A 26,242-nucleotide genomic window follows, 5' to 3' on the forward strand; every position below is an offset into this window, starting at 1 on the left:
CTAATGTCTTGGATGTGTGTCTGTCACTCCTCTTAAGGCTTTTGAGTCCTCAGGTTTTTCCCCGCGCCTGCCAGCGCTCACTTAAAAACCCTTCAGGAGCATTTAAGCGTCTTGCTTCAAAGCGCGAGGAGAACAAGTTGTACCAGCGACAGCACAGCAGGAAGGACGGATATTCATAATCAGAAACGCGGAGGAAGAGAGAGATCAAAAGAGAGAGAATGCCAGTGATAGCGTACATGAGGGTTAACCCTGGTGATTACTGGTGCAGCGACAGACCACCCAGAGACACGCATGGACTCAGAGGCATGGGAGACCGCCGCAGCTTAGCTGGGTGCTAACTCCAAAGCCCTTAAATGAAAATCTGCTTTTCCTCTTTGAGGCAAAGAGCAACACCATAAACAAACTTTAACTACTGCGTCTGCATTTGAAGCTCTTTTTGCTGTGGTGTGGTGCCACCCCGCCTGTCTACCCTCTAATATGGATCCTTCCACTTGACAACATAAACAACTTGTCAATTAGCAGCCTGTTTGTACAAACATTTACAGGGTTTAATTCACAAGGGGTGTGGCTGACTGAGACTGCACGGTGCAAAGGGGAATAGCTGGGATGGCGGATAAGGAGCGAGTGTTTGTGCTCCTTTGCAAGACTATAATTTAAGTTTGAGCATCTGCATCTGTGTGCGTTTGTGTCTTTGTAAATCGGCTTTGTGGATTTGGGAGTTCATTAACACGCTCGGTGCCTTGATCTGTTGATAAAGAAGAGGAAGACGGGACCGCAAACACAAGAGCTGATTAAGACGCCGCCCTTCTGCAACTTTTGCAGGACAGAAAACAGGCGAGGGGGAAAACTTTGAGCGAGAAGGATCTAATGGACAACAGACAGAGAGAAGGAATGGCTCGAGGCGAGGAGGCCAATAACTAGCCTGCAGAGATACAGAAAGCCAGTTGGAGGGAGATAACAGGGAAACATCCAGAGGCTGAGATAGCCAGAGAGAGACCATCTGTCTCCTCCACTCTGCACTCACCGTCGGTGGAGCAGCCCGTGGAGCCATCGCTGGAGCAGTAGCGCATCTCGATCCTCTGCCTGCCCACCTCCAGCAGGCTGGGGTCCGGGATGCGCGCTTTGCAAGTGTATCGGAAGCGTTGTTCGTAGTGGCCGCCGTTGTCGGAGATGTTGACGGGCGTCCAGGGAGTCCAGGGCGTGGTCTTCTTCAGGTCGGGACATGGCAGGGTGTTGCACGACTGGTACTCCTGCAGTGACAGAGAAGCATTTATTTTTTCTTACTGCATTATAGTGTTTCTTAATTTCAAGCACGTTTGCAGGCAGGTGAATTTGCCACGTCTACTGTAAGCGTGGGAAGAGATAATCACAAATCATTAAAGCAATAATTAAACATGACAGGCTCGGACAGAATTTCTGGTGTACTTCCCAAGCATGATAATGGACAGGACAATTGCTTTTTGAAATTCAGCAGTGACTAATATGAAATTAAACAGCTTATTTTATGAGGAAATAAACAGCCTTTTCAAAGCTCTCATCATCATTCATCCTGGAAAGCCTACCGATTCCAGTTCTGGCTGGTTTTACTGTACAGCACATTGCCAATCCGGGGCGGCTCATCCCCCAAAACACCCATCAGAATCCATCCGGGACCACGTTCGCCTGGCCGCTACATAACCTGCCAGTCTGCCGGCAGGATGCGTTCCCATTAGACCGCTTGCTGAACATGGCGTGAGGCAAACACGCCAGGCAGAAAAGGTCATTGATCAAGTTTAATTTATAACCAAGGGGAAAAAGGATGGAGGAGGTGAGGCAGGAAGACGAAGAAAAAAAGGTGTGGAAGTGGAAAGGCGATAATGGCAACTCTTTCTCCTATCTGCATCTGGCTTCGAGAGCCGGGCACTAAAAATGAAAAACGCAGTGCTGAAGCTCTAACAGCATGATATGTGAGCCTCATTCAGAACTCTCATAAGTATATATTTTGCCTCCACTTCTCTCAGCCAACTCCTATTTGGGCTGAATAAAAAACACTCTGCTTCTTCTGCGGGCACTGCCATATATGATGATCTCATTCAGGAAGATAATAGGCGGGTAATAGGCAGTCCGGACCTCTTTTGTGCCCGGCTAAATGAATAAGGAGGCGGAGGTAGTGATACGTCTGAGGGGAAAATGACACCGTGGAGGAGAAGGTGAGATGGCTGCCATTTTCCCTCACACTTGTTTATTTATGCTGAATAGCCCTTGAGTGACTGCCAGACCTTGACAAAATAAGATAAGAGTTCCTCTCTGCACATCCGTCAGCCTGTCACACGGGATGGGCTGACAGGTCAGCCGGGGAGAGGAGCGCCGTACAGTGCGCACCTCCATTTCTCACCATCCCACCTCCTCTTTTATGCTCTCCCTCGGTCTCGCATTCCATCCATCTATCTATCTTTATGTTTCTCTCAGCCTCCTTTTCACACGCTGTTCATAACTCGCTCTGTGTCGGCTCCCTTCCTCCCCTCCCCTTGTTTCTTTTTCTTTTGCCTCATCTCTCTCCGTCTCTCCCCATCCTCCCTCGTCTCCTCCCCCTGCCTCTCTTCCCTGGGGTACCAAGGTTAAAAACACAGGGAGGATTTAGATTCTGTTAGGGCCCCCGTGATGAATGAGGGTGTCACCTCCACCGCACTTCCTGCCTCTCTCCATCTAGCGCAGTAATCATCTCCAGACATTAATATTTAACATCATCACGCATCGCGGACCGGCCCACCATCTCTGGTTATCGGCCAATAACACAAAAGGGAAGATAAAAAGAAAGTCAGCATCAGCGTCTAGCCGCTACCGCCACTGCCACCGCCGCCGCCGTCGCCGTCGCCGCAACGCACAGGCATGAATGGAGGGGAGAAAGGCAAGCGATCTGTGGGTGTTTGTTGTGTGAGTTGTTGATGGTGGCCAAACACAGTAAATATTTAATGAGGCTTGTCTGCTAAGCGTTTTTTCCTGTACTCTCTCAGGATTAGTGTCGATGCAGAGGGCTAAGGAGATAATTACTGGGTTTAACGCTGAACTTCATTCAAGGTCTCCAAAGGCATCCACATCTAGTACGGCTATAGTGGGCGAGGTGGTCGGTGTATATGTAACAAAGGTGTTTCACTGATTTAAAAAAAAACAAAACATGACAGGCTTTGTAGCATGTTGAGAGCATGCGCATCTAAAGAATACACCAGAACTTTTACTTTTCTTTTCCTCTCATTTCCTCTCCCTTCAAACAAATCAATCTGAGATGGAATAATGACTCTTTATTTCAGCTGCTCAAAACTCACTTAAGAGCCTCGAGTTACGATGATTTGTGTAACCAGTAAAACAGGATCCAGCGGCTGTTAGCTAAATGTTCAGTGGGAGCCATGCAAATTTAATTTCGATATTTCCATGAACCTTACATATTTATAAATGTGCTGATTTATTTATGTGGAAGGTAACGGGCGCTTGTTCAAGCGTGTGGGTTTGAGGAAACTATCTGTGAGAGTGGCATGTGTGTGGAATTTTATTTTGAAAATCCTATCAAAATAGCTGAATAATAACAACAAACTACAAACTATCACTCTGCAGCTGTATGCGTCCACCAACCAGTCAAGTTGCCCATTGCATCCGTTTGTCCTGATTCATACAATATTGTATGTTAAAGTCGATGTTAGCGTCGTTTTAGCTAACTTCCTGTCGGTTTTGCAGTTAGCGATCCCCTCCCTCCTGGATTGGATAAAGTGGGCAGGGAGACATGGGTTACTGACCAGTCTATGACAGTGATAACACTTGGAATATAAAGCTATCTAAAAACATATCACTTGGAGCAGCTGATAATGTCGCAGTGAAGTTGTAGTTTGGATACAAAATGCAATCACTACATGATTTTATCCTATCAGACATTTGTGTGAAATGTTTGTCATAATAAGCGTGTGAATTGTGTGTTTTGTGAGGTCACAGTGACCTTTGGCCTTTGACCAGACCCCCATAATCATTTTGTGCGTGTCCAAGTGGGTGGCTTTGCTATATTTGAAGAAATTCCCTCAAGGCTCTCCTGAGATATGGGTTCACAAGAAGGGGACAAAAGGACAACTCATAAACATAAAGCCTCCAAACACGGCTGGCACTTCCGCAGAGGCGTAAAAAAAAGAAATTCCGGCAGCCAAGATAATAAACTCTGCTGGTGTAAATATGACGTAATGCAATGAAGATATGATGGTGGTCTCCAGTATCATCCCACCTGGGGATCCATGATATGAAAAATAAAGGTTGAAGACCCCTGCTGTTGACTACAACATCCAATAAAAAAAAACGTTGAAGGGCAGCGGACAGTTTATTGCATTTTCCTGAAAAAAGGAGCCTTGTTATATTGGATACGCACATGAATATAAAAATCTGGCATAATAACAGAAACACATTCAGTCCCCTTGCCTTGAGAGTGGCAATTTCATAACGTTTTGAATAATGCATTACAAGTAGACCTGAGTATGTGAAATAAACATCACTACATCTTTGCCAATAAAAAACCCTAAACTCAAACTCACAAAGAGCAAATGACATTCACAGAGCCCGAGCAGTGAATAGGTCATCTAAGCCATACATTACATGTCGACCATGTAAATGTGCCTCCGAACAAAAAAGACTGTGTTTTAATTAAACTTCTGATTCACTCTGAGGCAAAAAGAAGCTGATCAAAATGAGCTATTTAAAATGTTTTTAGCTCACTCTTTCCACTTGGTGTGGCCAGCTAATAAAAAACACTAATAAAACCACAAGAAAACATCAACAACAAAAAAACGGGAAACATTTCCTGACACACTCGCATCTCAATTCCAGAGAAATTAACCGAAAGTGAAAACATGGCGGAAAGCAGTGGAACGTGACAAGTGCCATGTGGAACACAAAATTGGATTCAATTAGTCTGCTGATTTTCGTCTCATATCCACCCCCCCCACCCTTCCTCTCCGAGCGTGAACGGTGATATGCATTACGGGCAAATGGAGAGCAGCGATTTTCTGCTGCGCAACACCTTTAACAGGCAGCTGCTCGGAGACGGCCGGCTCTGTAATGTGTTTTTGGCTGGAGCTCAGGAGAGCTGGGTGGGAGGAGGACGACGCCTGATAGCATCTTTACTGCCTCACACAAACAAGCTGGTCAGTATGGAAGTGGTGGTGTGTGTGTGTGTGTGTGTGTGTGTGTGTGTCAAGTTGACTGCTGAGTGAAAGTTTGACTTGAGGCTGGCACTCTGGCACTGACTCGTGTGTGTGTGTGTGTGTGTGTGTGTGAGAGGCGCGTGCATGCTTATAAGTTTATGCATGGCTGAGTTATGGATTCAGGCAGCTCCTATCTCCCCTCCCTCTCCATCCTTTCTGTGGACCCCTTTCTGCTTATTTTTTTAGGTGTTATAGGCTGAGGGGAAACAGGTTGAGGAGGAAGAGGAGAGAGAGAACGAGAGAGACACAGTGTGTGTGTCAGCATAGCGCCTGAGTGCTGGGGAAGTATAACCCCTGAGCCTCTCGCCATATTTTTATTGAGGAATGTATGAATGTGGAGTGGAGAGTGAAATACATTGTGGGTCTTAACTTGTGTGTGTGTGTGTGTGTGTGTGTAGGTACAAAAGGCTTTCTATGGTGTCTGGCCAGCTGTGGGAGGTGAATAATAAGGAGTCGTGCCTCTCCAGCCTGCTACCATCATTACACTCATTACATGTCTTATTGGACTGGGAGAGCTGCGAGTGAGTGTGTGTATTTGTGTGTGTGTGTTTGTATCTGTGTGTGTGTGTGTGTGTGTGTGTATGTGTGTGTGTGAGAGAGAGGGAGAGAGAGGAGAGGGAGAGGGAGAGGAACGTGTGTGTGTGTGTGTGTGTGTTAATAAGGATGCCGACTTATACACACTAGTGCTCAACGTTAAAGTGAATGGTCCAGATGTGAGATGTGAGAGTGACTAATCCTCTCCAGCGCTTACATCTTTATCCATTGTGGTTAAGTCCACGGAGACAGAGTCCTAATGTTTCTCAAGTCTCTGTGACACATCAGTTCAATTAGCGGCGCCGACCACAACACACTTTGTCAAACACCGACTTCCTCCTCTCTCTCTCTCTCTTTGGTCTCGCTGTCTCCCCACAAGTCTGACTCCATAATGAAGCCTGCTGTCGGCCAGAGGCAGGTCTCCTGGCTACACACCAGTGCGCGCACACACACGCACGCCAACACGCACACACAAACACTGAACAACACAAAAAAAACTGCACAAGTGCATACATCAGTCTGCCTACACAAACACTGGGTACTTAACTTTCATTTCACAGCCCGGCTGCACTACTGAATATATCGCAGGTAAATAGAACAGCTCTTGGTGTCATTAAGCAGCTCTGCACATCGTCGGTTCTGCATGGCCCCATATTTGACTTACTTAACTCTGTGAGGGAGAGTCAAGATGTGCAGCTCTGCAGAGAAAAATGATCCTTTTCGATCATCCTTGGATGTGTAAGACATTTGATGTACAGTGCTTTGGAGTATAAAGTGGGAAATTCTACAGTGAGGGCAAATCTTTGAATTACCTCCTAAAGGAGATTTGTTCCTTTGGTGCCTGGTGAAGAATGTAATGGGCAAAACTAAAACATCAACTGAAAACACATAAAGAAGCTGGGAAGCAGAGACTCTGACAAAGCCAAATTAAGACTGCATGTTCGCTGTGATGTATTATGAAGGTTGGATAACTCTGTGGAAGCTTTCCTCTGTTCTAGAGATGAAAAATGAGTCCTCATAGCTGATTGATAAGCTCACTGCAGCTACAAAAATAAGTAATTCAGTATAGCAAATATAGAAGTCACTTTAATCTTTGATGCTCATGTACAATGATTCCCCATTAACTCCTCAGTGGGCCTTGATATACATCATGTTTTAAGGTGAGGTGTGAAGTGTAAACCCACTGTGACATCACCCATCGGTTTGTGGACTACAGTTCTGATCCTCAAGTTTAACAGTACGGCCAGACGTGACCACATTTGGATGAGAGGGTGGAGCTACGGATGATATCCCAATTGGATCTGTCTGAAAATCCGTGGACACGCATAGGTGTTGGCATGCCAATCATCTATCAAGCATACTCTGGGTTCCCTTCTATTTTATCCTAAATGGGACCATAATTTACTAAATGAACATTATGCTGTGTTGACGAAGACTTCAAACTAGTGATTGACTTGATTGATTCATGAATCATGAATAAAATGTTTACCTTGGTAATACATAAAGTAATAAGAAGGGTCATTTTCTCATAAGCTTACATATTAGCTTACACACCAGTGGTCCACTTCTCTGCTTAACTCCCGGCCAATCAAAAAGCAGTAAGGAGGTGGAGTGTGGGTGCTGCTGGGGAGAGCTGAATGAACCCTGGTGTACTGAAACACGTCCATCTAGACGGAACTGTCTAGCTAGCTAAAGCAAACAAGATATGTGTTCACACAGATTTGCAGAATCAGGGCTCATGTCCGCATTGTGTTTTTGACTTTTCAGAAACATGCTGGTGGCGTCACCGGTGATCTTTTTTAAAGCAACTATGATGTATTGGCCGTATCATGTATCTACCTGGTAACCAAGACAATGGAAGAACCTTGTTCTGGCTGTGTCTGTCTATCCTGAACTGCATCAGTCTGAAACTAAAAAGTCAGTTCGTGGGAGCAGATTGTCTGCACACTGTCACAGTCGGTGGTGAGTGTTGTGCTTTTATCAGCCTACGCGTTCTAAGCTTGTTATTAGCTGTGTGGTCAGCCCTCTGTTAACATATCGTTAGCAGCTGTCAATCAAAACCAACAGCGCTTCCATGGGCACCACCAGCGCTTTTCTGCTATGTGGACACGGGCCCCTTATTTGTGTTTATTCACCCCAAACAGCCAGAATACCTTGCTGTAAATTATCCCTGAGATAGTGAGTAATTGTTGGCATCAAAGGTTTATGTGTCTGTGCTCAAGTTCAGTAGCTTCTGGTTGAGGGAAATCAGCCAAAGCGATCCAAACCGTTTTTGTACCAGCCTGTAAACAGTTTAAACTGTTTAATTCTCCTGTAAAGTTGGGCATTTTAATGGGTCTTGTGGGGATTGACTCACTTTTGGAGCCAGCCTTAAGTGGCCATTCAAGGAACTGTAGTTTGTTGCACTTCTGTTGTGGCGTAATTTGTCGGCCCCAGATGTTGCTGCTTGTGACCGCATTGAAAGAGTAAATATAATGACTTAGTTATGTATTGGCAACACTTAACAAACTTCCAAATTTTGGTATTAATTCTTCAGAATACCTAACCTGAATTATGACTCATCACTTCCCTGATGTGGAAAAAAACATGTTTTTTTCACGCCCAAGTCACCCAAGGTCGACTGACCGAGCTTGCACCCTCCTTTCCAGAAGAGCTTTTGAGAATCCAAACAGGCAAGGACAAAGTTTAAACGCCCACGTGGTACGCTGCATCACCAGTGCCTCCCTTGTTTATTTCCATTCCAGATTTTGCCAGCTCCTCTGGGGAGTCAAATCTGTAATGCAGATACAGTGAAACGAGAGAGACGCAGCAGTGCGGCGCATGGAGCAGAGCTCAGACTGATGAAGTTGCAGTCGTGTGGCCTTTCGCATCAGCAAAATGAGGCACGGAGCACCTCAGGACTAAGTACTTCGATGATGATAAGACTGCTGAGGGCAATGGCACACAGAGCAACATTAGGGCATGTTTGATGGAAATTATGCACCTAGAGAGTTTTTTCTTTTAGTAACATTTAGTTTTTACCCTAGCAGGGCTGTAAAGTCTGAGGAGACACTTTTGTTTAAACTTAAGTGTCCTTGACCTGAATCCCTACTAGCTCCGCTTGAGCTATTCTGTATCTGACTCGGTGCCGTGAGCTCCCTGTGGAGGGGGTTATAAGTGTAGAAAATTTCACTTCAGGGATCAATAAAGAATCAAGAGAAATGTATCAACTGAATGCTCATTGATTGACCTGAGAATGGTTACTTCAGTCCTCCTCTGTAAACTTTCTCAAACTTTCATGTTAGTATTTCTCTGCCTGAGATCTCTGTAAAACACCAAGCAGATGTTGGCTGGCTGCTGTCGATTAATGTCTGGCAAATGCCCGGAGCTGACCGCAGGTGGCTGCAGCGATATCAATCCTGGCTGGTAAACATGAATGCAACACAAGTACATACCAAACACCGATGAATAAGACATACACGGTGTTCATCTCTTCAGGTCTCAGTTGGGTGCCTGGTCTAAAAAAAAAAAAAGTAGCTGTGATGACAGAAGCTGCAACATGCGTGTGCGCGATTATGTGTGTGTGTGGTCTCCTTCTGTTTAATTAAACTTAGATCCATCCGGGGGAAGAGAACTCCGACAGATGGCACATAAAAAAACATCACATTTATCACTTTTTGGGGGGGGGGGTGTTACTTGATGAAATTAAAAAAACACACTCCCATCATCATTGATCTTCAAGTGATGAATACAAATTTATATAATTTATTTCACTGAAATGTTTTCCTGTCTCGAACACTTGAGCTTTACTTCTTCAGGGCATTAAGTGCATTGAGGCAATTGTTATACATTACCAGCTGTGTCATTAGGCACCTTATCAGTGTCGTAAATGAAAGGCAGCAAATGTTTCTTTGATCTGAGTAAATATGCAGCTTGAACACAAGCTAGCCAAGCTGTCCAAATAAAGTCGTCCTCGGGAAAAGAGGTGTCTGCAGAAATCTGCATGTAATTACAACTCTGGTGGGTGACACGGCCCCAATTAAGTCTGTGCGGCCGCGCTCGAAGACAGGGAGTCGATGAGAGAGCAAAACAAACAGCGACAACAAGTTAAAGTCCGAGAGACGGAGTGGGTGAAACAGACAGAGGGAGTATTGAGTTTATTCAAGGTGATCTTTCGACCTTTGCCGCTGACCCGCCTCAGCTCTCTCTCGTATGCCACTTCCTTGTCTGTAATCGCTATGAAACTGTCCCCTCAGCTGACACCAGTGAAATTCTCCCCTACATCTCCTGCTCAGTGAGCCTGAACTCGTCTCCAGACATCAAAAAATACCAGACACTAAGAGACGGGCTTTCCCCTTTTGGAAACGGCGGCGGCGAGCTTGCTCCTCTGATTCCCTCGCGCTCGTCAGCGCTTTACTTCTCTGAACCGAGTTCCTCCAGGAATGCTGCTGCATTCCCAGGATGCTCCAGTGAGGATAATGGCCGATGTGCAGTGACAGAAATACGACAGCTGCCATCCGCTGGGAATGTGTTTGTGTGTGTGAGAGGGATACGGAGAATGAGAAGGTAGGTGCACGTAGCGGTGGGTGATATGGCGTGAGTGCTAAATTGCGACTTAATGGGAGGTCAGCCTTTTCATTTGGGCGTTGTGGAGCTACTAATGTGTCATGGGCAATTATCCGATACTATATATGCTCTTGGGGTTGCGGGGCCTTGTGTGGGATGTTTCATAATGCTGGCAGTGTGTTATTCAGCGTCACAACGGGCCATTACACAACCTGTGGGATGTACTTTTTCAGCTAAATGTTATTTGGGTCGTTGAAGGCTTTTTCAGTGTTTTGTAGCGCTTTTTATTTTTTTTCATCCAAGATCCTTTTTAATTTTGTATGGTGTCCGACCATTTATTCTACATGCAGACACTGAGAAAAGGCCTGTATTCACACATGCAAATGCAGCATCAAAGAGGTAGCATGTGTGTTTAATCCTGATTATCATCTTAATTCTATGCCTAGATTCAAAGCAGCTATTGAGCTTTTTTTTCCCTTAAACCATCTAAAACTCTTGTTTACTCAAAATGACAAAGAAGCAGATCAACAAACAAAAAAAAAAAACACACTTCAGGGATCTCATGCATCCACAAGACCCTGACCTATATTCTTTAATCCCTTTCCAAGAGGGACACGAGAAGCTACAGCTATCATGTTCATTCTCTCCTATTTTCACCCAGACTGTGGATGAGTGTGAGTGTGTGTGTGTGTGTGTGTGTGTGAGTGTGTATGTGTGAAAACGGCAACAGAAATAACACGAGCATCACATAATTCTGTCAACAAGAGGAGCGGTCGTATTTCAACGCTTCCCTTGCATCATCCATGCTTTGGAAAAAAAAAGCTTTGCGGCAGAAAATAAGCCTATTCATATGTGGAGCGATTACTGTGTGTGTGTGTGGTATTAAATAGGTCTTGGTAATAAATCTGATGGCTGCTGCCACTGTATAAATATAGCCAGGGGATTTGGTCGTGTTAGACGTTCCAATTTCATCACCGCTGACTCTTCATCGCATTAAATGACTGAGGCTCAGCGCCTAGACAATGAGTAGACAGCGAAAAAGACGGATTGGAAGACGGCATGCGCGTGAGAGGCTATTGTTTCGTGTGACATACCTGACCACACCCGGGACAGTCGTTGCCGTTCTCACAGGTTCTGCGACGTGACTGGATGCCTCCGCCACAAGGCTGGGTGCAGCGTTCCCATGCCGACCAGGCTGACCAGTAGACGTGTGGCGGGCAGGGCAGGTGTTCATTACAGTACCTGTGAGGGAAGAGCGTAGACAGCAAGGGGTCAGGGTGTAGATTTTCTTTACTTCGAAGCCTATTTGACAATTATAGGCAGTTTATAAACATAACATAAAAAGCCAGTAACACATTATAACTTAGTTTTAACTAGATATAAATATCTATTAATGTACCCAAAAATGGAGCACAAATTGTTATCGTTGACAGATATTGCACATTAAGAATGTCCATATACCTCCATAAAACTGCGTTATACTGTGTTATAAATACTGTGCTTAGAAAAGGTAAATGGGGCCATTAAAGTGAAGTCTTAATCGAGAATAAGATCTAGCGTTCAGTCAAACAACCACACAAACGGCAGAGAAGAAACACCAGATGTCGGACAACCAGAAAAACAAGTAAAAATTAATTTAAACAAAACTTAAAAACAGCTGTTGACAGCAAATATCAAAGCTTTTTAATCCCCAGGGAGAAATGAATGGTAGAATATTCCTTGAGAGCTGCTCCATTATATATATATATCTGCCAAGGCTAGTGCGTAATATAGTGGAATATCCAAGGTTACACATTCATTTATTTAATTTTTGGTCACTTGGGAGAAGCACAAAAACAAGTTGTGAATACCAAACTGATGTATAATCATGCAAAAAGGTTTTAAGGACAAAGATCATGGCGAACTCTTTACACATCTAGCAGTATGGAGCAACATTAACATTTATTTTGAGTCGTGTTTCTGGCCACCTGATGAATATAAGTCCGATAGTCATCCTCCTTTTTAGCTGTTTCTGTCTCCACCAACTCCTGAGGTAAATTTGTCTCACTTTATCAGCTGAACGCTCCAAAATTTTCACCAGCTAGTGGCTAATTTTGTCTTGAGACTGGCCACCTTTTGAATTCAAACTAAAAAAAGATAAGCAGCAATACATCACAAAGGTAACTGCGATGTGCTGCTAACTACAGCTGGTGATAGCTAGTTAGCTTGGTTAGCCGTGCAGTTAGGAATTGGGACTGGGAGTTTCAAGCACTGCAGAAGTGTTGGTGTTTTTTACTCTGCTAGCACCAGCACCTTTGGACCTGGATGGGCCTGGGTGAGGTAGTTAGCATGCTTATTTCAGTATTATCTCTTTAGCATGCATTTTACAACAAAAATTCTTACCTATTGCTTCTTTATTATCTTAGTGTATTCAGACCTGCAGTAACGGACGAAGTCAGGTGACCTTCGTTGTCATGGTAAGCTGCATAAACTGAGTGATACCAGAGTGTGTGTGTGTTTTTTTTTTTAGAGCAATAGTCAGAAAAAAATGTGCTTTTGGCCTGATGGGACATTGGGTCCCTTTGGTGGTGGGCTAGAATTGTACAGTGGGTTTATCAGAGCTTTGTTGTCTGAGCAGTTGCCTGTGACATAGGATGTTGAATAGGATGACATTGAACCAAAATACTAAAGCTGCATACATGAAAATCTAAACAACTGAGCTGAAAGACACTACAAATGTTTCATAAAGCTGAAGGCTACTGTAGATGCGTCACTACGAGTGATCCCTTTCACACTGCACACACTCTTTCGATCCATCGTTCTATTATAGAAAAAATGAAGAGTGCAGCTATACCGACTGTAATAGCTGGATTGTGTACTGTAGTTACAAGATTTAAATGACAGTTATGAGGTAGCGAGCTTCAACAATAAGTTTTACCTCGACATGATCATGACTGACAGTGTCTTTCCAGTGGTCTGTGGAAAATGGAATAGCTACTTTATCTGACTGAGCACTAAAATTAAATGTGAAGGGCACTGAAGACGTCACCACAGTTCTAAAACCTTGCCACTGAACTGAAATAGCTACAAAGGGTTCGTGCCACAAGACAGGGCAGTCTGCAAAGGCGTGTAAACTCCACTTAAAACAAACTTCAACAAATCCCAGCGCACGTCTTTGATGTGGCCGCGGACTGCAGAAACACGGGGAACACTGCAAAGCCGAACATCTGATCGACACGTGCTAGCAGAGACAGGTCCGTGGTTTATGTCTGTGCGTGGCACAACAGCCAGTGTTGTACATCTAAGAACATTCCATCTCCAATCTTAATGATCACGCATATGCATTTTGCATAATTCATTGACACAGCCGATTAAAAAAGCCACAATGATGCATGCATCATCTCTAATTACATCGTTTTACAAGACAGGATTACTGCGATGTCTAAAATACTTAATTACTCAGTCCCCATTATACAATAACGACAGACGATTGCCAGGCTTATTAGAGCCATATAATTTATTTTACAACTTCTACGCATCCTATTAAATTGCTTTTATTGCTATTTTGTTGTGTTTTGGGCGCACGACTGCCTTTTGAGGAAACTGAGTCTTCTTGTGCTAAAATAGCTTTAACTTCATACTCTTTCCTCTGGAGGCTCAGGCTCGGTATTTCCATTGTGCTCTTCTCAAAAACTCTTGCTATTGTTCATGGCAAATCAAAAGCTTCACTCTGTATACCCTGGTTCTAAAAAATCCTTAGAGCAAAGTATTCTTTTTTCCCACTTTTACTAATCTGCACGCTTTTAGCGGGATGATACAGCAGGGGAGTGTGGAGCAGCGAGGAAGAGTGTGGATTACAATCTCACTGAAGCCTGAGAGGAGGAAGACGCACACCCCTCCATGCACACACAAAGCAAAATACCCCCGCTGTGCACCGCGGCGCAATGAAAAAAAGCTGCCTCGATCAATATAAAGCAGATTTAGGGCTTCAAAATCATCATCATACACGCTTTAATCATTTCAGACAAATCAGAGGCTTTAGTCCCTCTTATCCTTTTCTCTCCCCTTTAAAAAACACACAGAGCTGATGGGACTAAAACGCTGCTAATTACTCGCTATAGGCTGAGTAAGCAGTGTGGACGAAGTCAGTATGCTGAGGCGGAAAATACTGACAGAAGGTTCATAAATGCAGGCATTAACCAGCCAGATTTAAGCCCATAGCGCTGCTGCTGAAGCTGCTGCTGCTGCACGGTCGGTTTCAGAACATTTGCTTTATCTTTAAAAGCTCTCCCTGCTGCAAACAATCAGGGCCAAACTTCAGGGGAGCCTGCTGGTGGAAAAAAAACACCACAGAAAAGAGGTGAAAGAAGAAGAAGGACTTTGAATCTCTCCTTTTTTTCAGTTATGTTTGTTTATGTACATATGAGCCCGTGCCATATGCATTCATGTTGGAACATAAAGTCTGGAGCATTAATTCGAACAGGGCACTTGAGGCAACACGGGAAGAACAAAGTGAGTGGTGAGGCTTGTAAGCAGACGCCTCACACCTCTGAAAGGAGGCCTGCGCCCCGTAAAATAAAAAAGCCTTTTGCGGCATTAAAAGGATCGTTCAGTGAGCAAAAAAGCTGATAAAATGCCAGTCCTTATCATGCTATGCGAAATTAAAGCTCGTACAGCGGACGCGACTTATTTCACACATGGGTAGCTATAAACAACAGATGCGCTGGAAGTTTTTGGCAGTTGTGACACATTTTAAAGTTGTTGTTTTTTTTTTCTGGTGATATACATGTCTGCCACACATGGTAATGCTCACATCACGAAAACACCCGAAAAACATTTTCTCGCAACCATGTCCTATCTTTTTCTCCCTCAGGCAGACTCAAACTGACACAGCATTATTCATCTGTTAACACATTTTCTCGTACTATCTGTCTGTCTCTCTCTCACACGCTGGCGCGCGCACACACACGCACACACAAAAATCTCCCCTTTCTCCTCTTCTTCTTTTTTTCCAGCCCTCACAGCTGGCCCCCTGACTGGCCTAAGGTGTTTTAAATAGCTGAACGGAGCAAGTACCGAGAGCGGTGAACAAAGGAGATTGAACAAAGGAGATTAAAGAAATAAGAGGGGGTGGTGAAAAAAACCCTGCTTCTGGGCCTGCCACGGTCTTTCGATGCCATCCAAGCATTTTTTTTTTTTGGTGCGTGTAGGTGGCGTAACTGCGCATCCGGCCGGTCAACTCAGAGCTGCTGGTGGAGCAGTCTTCGAGAAAAAAAGGACTGCTCGACCAAGAGCGCCAGTGAGTGTGAAAAGAGGTGGTGGGAGGTTGAGGAAGATGAGCAAATGCGGAAAAAAGAGGATGCAATATGAGGTTCATCCTTGAAGGCCGTATCCAATAACTCATCCAGCGCAATGCTGTTGCTGTTGCCATGGTAACAATTGGTAACAATTGATTACTCCATTCTCCTTCTCCCCCCCGTACCCTCTGAACTGTATTTATTTGCACTTTTCCTGCCTCCACTTGTGGTTAACGGCAGGGGTTGGATGAAAAACACCAGCATGATGCCTCACAGACACTATGGACACAGGAGAGGTATGTCCAAGTTCATTAAGCAACACCAGTTTCTATTAAAAGGGAATTTAAAATAATGTATTAGAGCCACGGCGTGTCTAATTTTCACCACCCCACGGAAGCTGTCAAGGTTTTTCCTCCGTCGTCTTTTGATTTGGCAAACACTCGAAGAGAAAGTTTGAAATAACCTTAAAAAAATCAAGAGGCTAGAAAAAACTTCTCAGCTCTTGACCTTTTCTACCTGAGCCGCTTTGTGTGTCTCTTTGTGCTTTGTCACACTCTCTCTCCTTCAAATACTGATTTATTTTATTTCAGGCCTTGAAGGTTGCTTAGAAACCACACAAACATCTTTTTAAAAAGGCGATTATTCTACGCCAAAGCCTCCAAAGCTTCCAAAACGCAGCCTCGGTCTGTGTGTGAAAGCCAGATAATTACCCAAGCACAGGCCTATCCCACTCATTCCTTAATTGGCTGTCACAAAGTTGGACAGAAGTGAGGGGGAAAAAATAAAAAGGAACAAGAAAAAGTCACAGCCAGAGTCATGCTTACAAACTGCAGGTTGCAAATTATGGAACAAAAAAGCCTATTTTCTTTTTTATGACGTGCACGCGAATCCAAACGCATTTACAGCATGGATTCGCTTTCATTGGGACACGGGGATGAACGTATGAACATGCAATCGTCTGTGTGTGTGTAGGTGTGCACATTATACCTCTCCTCGCGGTTCTGGCCCACACACACTCGTCCGCCATGGCGAGGGGTCGGGTTGCTGCAGGAGCGCTGTCGGACCTGGAAGCCGATGCCGCAGCTGGTGCTGCAGGGAGACCAGGAGGTCCAGGGTGTCCAGGCTCCGTTTCTATGGAGACAAGCAGAGCTGCATCAGTCTAAGCTACAACTTTAGCCACCGACAGAAGGACAACAACGAGATAAGAGCGAGAGGAAAGTCACGTTACTCTCATGAGCTGATCACGCCATGAGGAATGACTTGAGAGAGGGCTTACAATATGGCTTAAATTTAAGTTCTGGAAGCAGCCTTGAGGTTGTAAATCGATACAATTCAGAACACATAACAGAAGTCATAGAAGATGTTTTTCGGCCAGATCTCTATTGTTCAGGAAGAGATAAAGGTGCAGATACAGATGAGTTTCACAGATCAAGGCTTCTGGGGCTGTTTTCATAAAGCTACAAAGAGTCGCTCCAAGTGATGAATTCTGAGAAAATTCTTAGAATTATTACGTTTTCTCAAGATCCTGGTAAAGATAAAAGCTATTCACACAGCATCTAAGCCCTAAAGAGCGCGCCTAAGGTGGAACACTGTGAGGAGTAGGGAGGAGGACTTTTTTAAGAGACTGAGGAGTTTCCTTAGCAGAGGAGAAAAACGGTGGAAAGTTGAAAAGCAAGAAGAAATAATTTTCCCAATGCTAAATGGCAACGAGTTAATAAACACTACAGTTTAGCTCACTCTGGCTGATGGCCGATCACATCAGATATGCACTCCCATCTCCAAACCAACGCAATAAAGCCACAAAGTGATCACAACACTAAGATATTTGGCAACTGGTAAAAAAGCGCAATAGTGCGGCAGCGATGTCTCGGGTCTGTCGCAACCTTCCATCAGTGGAGTGATGACACAAACAGCTTTCACAGCTCCCCCCCCCCCCCCACTCCCCTCTCGTCTTTATACTGCAACACATAACGCCAATTTTCACATTCCTCACTGGCGCATGCAACCAAAGGGAATGAGGAGTGCATTTGTCGCATTAGGTTTCACCTTCCTCTTTGTTTGTAACACCTGCGTCCATCTTTCCTTCTATAATGGTTTTGTGCTCGTTAAAATCAAATACATACATAAGGACTACTAACATTACCAGCATGGTCAATGAATGTAAGCAAATAAATATTACATCCATGAGCTTTTGTTGGCCTGTGTTGTCTTAATAGTGACTAAATTCTATGACTGGGCCTATTGATTTCACTGTCAATTTGCCCGGGATATAACTGAATGTATATCAGATGTTAATGTTTAACATTATACTGATGGCAGATGTGAATCTCATGCTTATCAGCTCATCTGGCTGCCTTTTCCCTTTCCTTTAGTGTAATCATTCTTTTTTTTTTTTTCAACTTTTGCACAGTCATGGTTCCAGACTCATTCTACACGTCGCTGCGTCCATTGGCTGCATTTTTCGCTTTCTTTTTCATTGTAAATTTAATATCTGGGGGCTCTGGTAACTTGAGATAAGCACTTTATTACTTTGAGACATTAATTAGACTGAAAGAATTACTGCTTCTTAAAAAAAAAAAAATCATAGATAAATGAATTAATAACGAAAAATACTTCTTAGTTGCCTTGCCTTATCAACACAGATGCGATATCTTTTATGCGGGGATATGTTCATGAGCTCTCTATTTTGGCAGGCACAAGATTGATGCACACCAGCAGTTAATTTTAACTTGGAGCGCTAAAATCTGTCTCGTATCAGCTGAGTGAGTGGAATAAACAACACCCAATCAACACTTTTCAGGCCCAAATAAGTGACACTGAATGTGTAATCCGGGAACAATTAAATGTGTGTGCATTTTTTATGACTAGGTGTGGGATACAGGGAATAAATTAACAATTCCTTGTATCCACACCCATACTGTGCCATCCTCTTGACACAAAAGAACACTGTACATATTTATAAACTGCTGGCGCAGACAGATGGGGCGTCGTCACAAAAACAATTTACCTGGAGCAGTTGGCGACCTCCACGCTGATGCCGTAGCACTGCTGGCCTCCACACTGAGGGGCGGGGTTATCACAGGCTCGTGTCCGACACAGACAGGACCCTGCGCTGCCTCCATCATTATGACTACATGTAGACCAGCCTGACCAGGAGCCGAAGCCTCCATCCACGGTCACGTTGCGGATCTGTTAGCAGCAAAAAGAGCAAAAAAATAAAAATAAACCATTTCAGAGTAATGGCCTTTCTCGGAAAGTAGTCATTGCATTAGAGCGATACTCCCAGGGATGTGTTGCTCTGGGAAACACCGCCCACGGCTACTATGGCGGACGCAAACAGAAATCAATTTCCCTCAAATAGATGCAAAAATAACTGCATTACATCATCTACAGCACATCCAAAATTGTGCAGTTATATGGGCCAAAATGTGCCATAAACACGAGGAAGATATATGAAAATTGTCTCAGGATATGATGAGATTCCAGAATAGCAAAAGGGAGATTCAAAGAGGAAAATCAATGTCGTGAATGGACACATTCAAAGGACAGAAATATGAGGAAATAAAAGTGGCAACATGAATAGATAGTTGAAGCAAAACAGAATGAAACGGGAAGGCTCCGATATTGCGGGAGCAATGAATTACGAGTGATGTGCTCGGCGTACGAGCTAAATACAAAAAAGCATCCGGCGTGAGAATCCGAGCTGCAGATGATGCGAGCCCGCTGCATTCCGGGGTGATTTAAAAATGCGAAGGACACTGTTGTATGGGGGGAGAGGCGAGAGCGTGATCATCAGCTGCTTTGGCAGAGGCAGAAATAACGTCTGCCCTCCGCTCTTACTGGTAATTGAACTCTGCCGTCTGCCTAAATGGGGGACGCTTGGCTAAGGCAGACAGCATTTGCATCAGTGGGCTGCAGAGAAAAACAAACAGCTAGACATAAACAGGCAATACCGCACCTTTCTTCACCAACTGCATGCAGCTAAGACCATAAATGATATAGGGCATGTATATATACTGATAAGTGCTCTGTTGGAAAGCCTTGAGTACTAGGAATCTTGTGGACGCCACGTCGACACCCACTTAAACATAAACATTGTACACCCCCTCATGGCAACAAGTTCGGTACACGGAGGCCCCACTGTGGATCAGACTTCGCTGTGACTGCAGCGTTTTTTGCCTGATCCTTTGAGCCCTGTGGGTGGTGATGTACGGCCTCCATGAGTCACACAATCCTGGCACGACCCATGGATGGTTGACCGGTTTGTGATCTGGGGGAATTAGGAGGCCATGTAGACGCCTTGAGCTCTTTGTCACGTTCTCCGGGCCATTCCTGAGCAGCTGCGATGTCGAAGGGTGCATCATCCTAGCTGCAGGGGTAATTGCTATTGGGGAGTGCCAATGCCATGAGGGGTGTACTTGAACGGTCGGGTGGTGAGTGTCAAGCGGAATCCACAAAAAAAAAAATGCCAGGACCCAAGGTTTCCCAGCAGAACATTGCATTGTAGCCAATTGGTTTCAACATTTTGGCAGATCAGTGTATGGCATTCTATGTCTCATGCGGAATATTTGTCCCTGAAAAACACATATAAATGAAAAGAAGGAGTAAGTTCTTTCATTGAAGTATGAAAGCAGAAAGGAAAGGACACCAGCAACAGGATGATCGATCAGTCCTGAAGGATGATGAGAGCCACTCATGCTTTATGTGGTTCATGAAAGAAATCACTTTCTTTTTACAGACAGAAATTGGAACAGCTGTCCCATTTTTTTTATCCTAAAGAATATTTTTCATTTTACCTGAGTGAAAAACATACAGAACCGTGACTAAGACTTGGACCTTCCCCTGAAATAGGAACTTAGTTTTACTCGTTTCCTTATAGATTGGAGACTGTGCTGCCAGATGGTGTTTGAGAACAGGTTGGTAATGCGTATCCACTGTCCCTGCCTACACAACGCAGCTCACTGTACAAACCCTTGACTGGCCTCCAGCTCCAGACTTCCAGACATTCAGCCAGTTAAGCCTTTTTAAAAACTGTTAATGGACTCATAGGGAGTGAGACACTAACTGTGATAAAAGGCAGCTTCTTGTTTTCCAGGTTTTTTTTTTTCTCCATCTTGGCATTAAATTGTTGCCAGCAAACAATTTAACCAACCTGGTCTGGCTTCATAAGCCCTATTGTATGGCCATTTCGCTCTGCCAGCATTCAAAGTTATAACTGCCAAAGTTAATTCATGCTCAAGCTAAATGGATCGGACCTGGTTAGACCGAGGGTAAGTGAGTAAATACAGATGACACTGCCGGTGCGGACGGTGCTGTGGCCAAATAAAAGTATTAAAATTAAAGGGCTTGGTGGCCACACTTCTGCTGGAAACACAGATATTTGCTCAAACCTTGCATTGAAAAGTAATAGTTTGGAGACAGACAGCTTAGCATAGCTTAGCAGACAGGAAACCACTGCTCATGTACTGCTCGCGTTCTCTTTATGCGCTTATTTTTGATCAAACGAGCGATATATAAAGCACACAATGGGTTAATTGGTGAGCTTTTGAGGTGTGGATGAGATAAATGAACGTATGACTCTGTTTAATGTAGTAATGCTACAGAGGTGCTCCAATTGGCTGAGGGACTTTCAGCCTCAAGCGAATGAAAACAAATGCTGAGTTGCAGCCAATGTGACTTGGCAAAATTATACCGTGTATGCCTGTTTATGCATATAGGCATGCATGTATATATATGAATACATATGTGGATGCAGTATTGCCCAAGTTTCTGCCACAGCTCTGCTGACAGATGCCACTGGGCGCTCAGCGGCTCAAATGCCAAATATCCCTCTGAACATGAAGCCACATTAAAGGGCAGGGAGGCACGCCGCACTCTCTGCTGTGACTGGCCTGAAAATGATGTCCGTAAAACGGCTAAAAAAGAAATAAAGCCCATCTGAAATTGATAGGCTTGCCAGCCCCTTATACTGCTCCCAAATTTGGTACACGTTAAAACAAATGGATGAGATTGTTTCGCTAATGAACAAGCAGTCAGAGGTGAATGATTGAGGCGGCGCTCTGGATCATTCCCGGGGTTGTGCGTCACTCCCTTAAAGTCAAGTTGTTCAATCCCAAGATGCCCTTTCTCCAGCGAGGTTGTGTTTCTGAGGCTGGTTTTGTTAGGGGGCTGCTGCTTGTAGATTGTGAGTGTATGCAGAGAATACAGAGCAGGCTGTGGCTTCCAGAGGAGCACAGATGAATGTGAGTATTAACCCCACGTGAGGAGGAGAGCATGTAGGCTGGGGGAAGGATAATTGTGTTTTCTTACAACTTTAAAGTTTCAAAGTACAGACGGCCAGTGAAGCCGGTTGAACCAAAAATGATGTATGTAGACATCAGGTAGCAAACTCACGGGGCATTTTGTGATGCTCTGCTCCCACTGGCTCATTCTGACACTCTCCTCCAGCGTTGTGCATTTCTTCAACAACAGGTCCCAACCACAGTATGGGTCCCTGGCCCCCACACAAGCCCTGAAAGGAGAGAGAGAATAAAGTTAACTTTTTTCTTTTTAATATGCTTTTTATTAAGCTGTCTTACGTGAATAGAGATAGCTCTGCACTGTGACGGGACACATAATCAAACATCAGGTTTAGACGGGCAGATTAAAAGAGCAGAGATTATGGAGGAAGTTGGGAGATAGGAGATAGAGGAGAGGAGAGGAGAGGAGGGGAGAGGAGAGGAGATGAGAGATAAGACAGGCAGGTGGAAAAATTATAATTTTGTTTATTTATGAATGGAGAGTGTTACGCTTCTGTACAATGCTTACATCGCATCAGCGGCCTAAAATTATGTCTTAACACAATGCGCTGATTTCTCGCCAGGATTATAGTTCTGTGTCCGTACATACACACACACACACACACACACACACACACACACACACACACACACACACACACACACACACACATACACACACACACACACATACCTCATACACACACAAGTATATTTCTGACTCAAATAGCTTATCAGCCTCAAAAAATATTGACTGTGAGGATACTGTCGCGGAGATAGCTGGATCTGTCTCTGCCATATCTGCTTCGGGTTGTTTATCGAGTGCAATAAAAAAGCCTGATGTAACTCTTTTCATGCAGATACTAGTCTGCGGTGACAGCACAATGACATATCTCCCAGCTGCAAGCATCAGCGCCGCCTGACATGCCTGGAGTGAAAAGCAACCGAAGTTGTCCGTGGCTCCCATAACAATGAACTGGGGCGGCGACACAAGAGCACTTATGCAAGGACACAGGACTAATGCAGCAATCCATTTGAGGATGCGGGGAGGCAAACACCCGGCGGTCGCTCGCGCGTGCAGGGTGACTGACGTAGCGTCTGGGTGGCTAAGGAGAAGCAGAGAGTTACGGACAGGGGTAGCAGGGATGACGGCAGCGGTGCAAAATGAAAGAGAGACAGAAAAAGCCAATGCCTGTCTTTCAGAGGGCCTTAAGGGCCTTGCGGATTGTGCACCCTCTTTCAATGAGCCACGCAGCAAAGACAGCTGAAAAGAGAGACAGCCTTCTAATATTTCAATCAGGTAGACCTCAAAGAAATGTCAGTGATGAACCCACTAACGCTCCCTGTACTGGAGCTGCCAGTTCGTGTGCAAGCTTTTATTCCTTCTACCTGTTTTGTTTTCTCTTAAAAAAGAAAAGAAAAAGCCGTGAAAGAGGTGATGAAGTGCCATAATGGCTGCCGCATCTATCACAGAGCCACAGCTGTAACATGAAGCCTCGACTCTGCTGTGTATTTCAATAACAGCTCGTTGTGCGGGAGATAAGGAATGCAGGTGTGATTCCTTTTTTCTCTGCACGCAATGATGGATGGGATCCCAATCTTATGGTGAGTCTTCGCACCGCGGCCTCTGTCTCGGGTTTTCTATGCCAATATTTATGCCTTGACGGGCGCGTCTTCCAGACGGACAGAAACTCGATACAGTATATCTGCTTAATACACACACATACACACACACACACACACACACACACACAGCTGCAGCAAGAAATGTGAGGGAGAAAAAAAAAATGCAAGGTTCAATGACGAGAGGAAGACAGTGAGACGAACAGACGGAGGGCAGCCCTGGGCACCTCCAGTGGCTCAGACAAAAGCTGATTTACGGGGTTTAGAAATCTCAGCAAAGGCCCCCTGACCAACATACAGGCCTGGCCCTCTCAGATAAAAACCATCTTATGAAAGAGGCAGCTTTAAAACGTCGTTGTGTGCATATTTGCTTTTGACAGTCTCCATTGAGATTAATCGTGTTTTTGTTTTTGCGCGCGCACTCACTCTCTGCTCTTGTGGTAGCTGCATCTCTTGAGCGGGATCTTGATGACCTGATCTCTGACGCCCACGTAAAGCTCGCTCCGGCTGTGCAGGATCAGCAGGCTCCGGATCGGCTGCCTCTTCCTGGGTGGGAACAGCTCGATTTCCTCCAATAGGCAGCTCCCCGTGGACAGATTGAGAGGAGAGAGCACTTTCCTGATAGTACCGTAATCTGGAGGAGAAAGACGGAGGAAGAGAGGAGTTGGTCACAGAGAGGAAGGAGGGTGTTTATCTGTACGAGGGGAAGGTAGAGTGGTGAAGAGCAAAGCAGAGGAGGGGTGAGAGTAGCAGAGTCTGAAGAGGGATCCTGGATGAGCAGAAACTGCATGTGAACTCAGTGTGAACCACGCACAAAAATCACTCCTGACATAAGAAAGACTGGTGGTGGCTGACGTGCCGAGCTTGGTTATTCCATCAACATGCAGTGCTGTAGATGCAACCAGGGAACTGGTTATGGCACCTGAATACATGATTTCTGGCCTATTTTTCTTTAAGGGGGATATTCCAGGGGAAAAAAAGGCACTCTGGAGTTCTGAGAAAGAACAGCGTGGAAATGCATGTCACTGTGAATACATCCTGACCTTTATTTTTATGTAAGGTAGGCCCCATGAGATACAGTTAGGGGCAGATTTTCTTTTGGGAGAGCTAAAACAAACATAATCTATTATACATGAAGTCCCGTGGGTGAAGGAAAAGTAATTAGGTGCACAGGGATGCCATGGGAAGAAGGGTGAATTGCTAATAGATTGCTTCAAAGTAAAGGATGTAAAAGTTAAGTATTGCTCCGAGCAGTGTTGCGACAGTAAAGCAATACTCGGTAACGTTTTGCAGTAGTGTTACAATTTTTTAAGTTACCAGTACGTAAGGGATAACAATGCAGGTGCTGCTCGCAGTAATAAAAAAAAAAGCAGATAAAACTATGAACACATCTGTTTGATGAAAGCCCCGATGGCTGCGGTCCAAACGTCCCACATAATATGACATCTGCAGAAGCTAAGACAAGAGTGATACGGGACACTGAATTGATCAAACGTGAACTTATCAGATCATAAGTGAGACAAGAATTAGCTAGCTAGCATGCAATTTATTATATGTTCAGTGGGTGTCTGGTGTTGAATAACGGTAAAGTCTCTTTTTTCATGTCTTGTGTTCTTAGCTACCTTGCTAACATTAGCCACCGGTAAGCTACATTTAGGAGTCAACTAGTTTTACTCTCTGTTAAGATAACTGTTGGGGACCTCAAAAAATTAGTGTGAACACCTGTGAAACCATATGGTAGTGTGTTTTAGAGGAGGTACTAGTTTTATGTTAACATCTATTTGTTTAGAAATCTTCTATTTATGTATTTAATTCTCTTTGTGCTGCTGCAGCACGCTGAGGATCAATAAAGGGATATCTTATAAGAGTCGAAATTACTCTTACCGTTGAGTAATTACGATAGCAATGTAATTTAATTGGTGATATGTAATGAGAACGTGATTAAAGTTTTCCGATAACTTTCCAACACTGGCCTGTTAATTATTTTCTCTCAAGGGCACGCACCTTCAAAATGTCTCAACTCCATTACTGGTTTAAAAAAAGTGGCACTTTGGGGAACCAGGAACTTTGGAAATCTTTCGCAGTTAACTGAATTCCGTTCACGTTAACTGTGAGAGAAAAATACTGCTGCAGGGCTGAAATAAGTAATGAGGGCTGAATAACAGGGGAGTTGAAATCTGCTGTTTGAATAAAAGAGCCTTACACCTTGACATCTTTGGACGCCCAGTTGGGAGCTATCAGGTTTTTCCACAACGGACCCAATCAGCGGAGAGCGTTTATGCGTTAATAATAGAATGTGATTAGGTACAATATGTGCGCTACCCAATGGCCTTGGCAGCGTTTCAGATGTTTTCATTAGCGTCTGGGTAGTGTCTGGGGAACTTGCAGTGTGGGCAGTTTTGGTCCGACGCTACATTGATCACAGCGCCATGCAAACAATGAGAGGGGAGTTTTCGAGGGAGATGCCAAGCACAGAGCCACTGATCTGGAACGGGCCGTGCGTGTGTGCGAGAGGGTGTGCTCGTATGTGTGATATCCTAAAATAACACCGACGGTACAACAGGAAGATCATGTTGACATTTCCCAGCGGGCCTACGGTACATTAGCACAGCGAAGTGGGTCACTACGTTCAAATTCTGTTCGCCACATCCGCTCATAATCCATATAGTCTGTTATACCATAATACGAGACAGACACCGGCCGCTGCTGCGTATCTGCTGTCTTGCTGATACTGTTTCCAGCACTTTGCCAAGTCCAGCATCACACATTTTCA

General features: G+C 44.5%; 1 protein-coding gene across 4 annotated transcripts in view; it reads right to left on the minus strand.

The window, feature by feature from the left end:
- Positions 1–26,242, minus strand: part of sema5a (sema domain, seven thrombospondin repeats (type 1 and type 1-like), transmembrane domain (TM) and short cytoplasmic domain, (semaphorin) 5A) — a 137,140-nt gene that overhangs the window by 28,687 nt on the left and 82,211 nt on the right. For all 4 annotated transcript variants that reach the window (XR_003981721.1, XR_003981722.1, XM_030398608.1 and 1 more), the window contains exons 11-16: positions 23,896–24,103; positions 21,962–22,079; positions 18,576–18,757; positions 16,556–16,699; positions 11,387–11,534; positions 1,025–1,250 (exon numbers count right to left, since the gene is read on the minus strand). Coding sequence is in view for 2 of the 4 variants with exons in the window: in XM_030398608.1 (XP_030254468.1) it covers positions 1,025–1,250; positions 11,387–11,534; positions 16,556–16,699; positions 18,576–18,757; positions 21,962–22,079; positions 23,896–24,103 (1,026 nt within the window). In the remaining 2 variants the exon portion in view is untranslated. The remainder of the gene's footprint in view (positions 1–1,024; positions 1,251–11,386; positions 11,535–16,555; positions 16,700–18,575; positions 18,758–21,961; positions 22,080–23,895; positions 24,104–26,242) is intronic.

Source organism: Sparus aurata, chromosome 19, assembly GCF_900880675.1.
Source record: "Sparus aurata chromosome 19, fSpaAur1.1, whole genome shotgun sequence".
Classification (NCBI taxonomy): domain Eukaryota; kingdom Metazoa; phylum Chordata; class Actinopteri; order Spariformes; family Sparidae; genus Sparus; species Sparus aurata.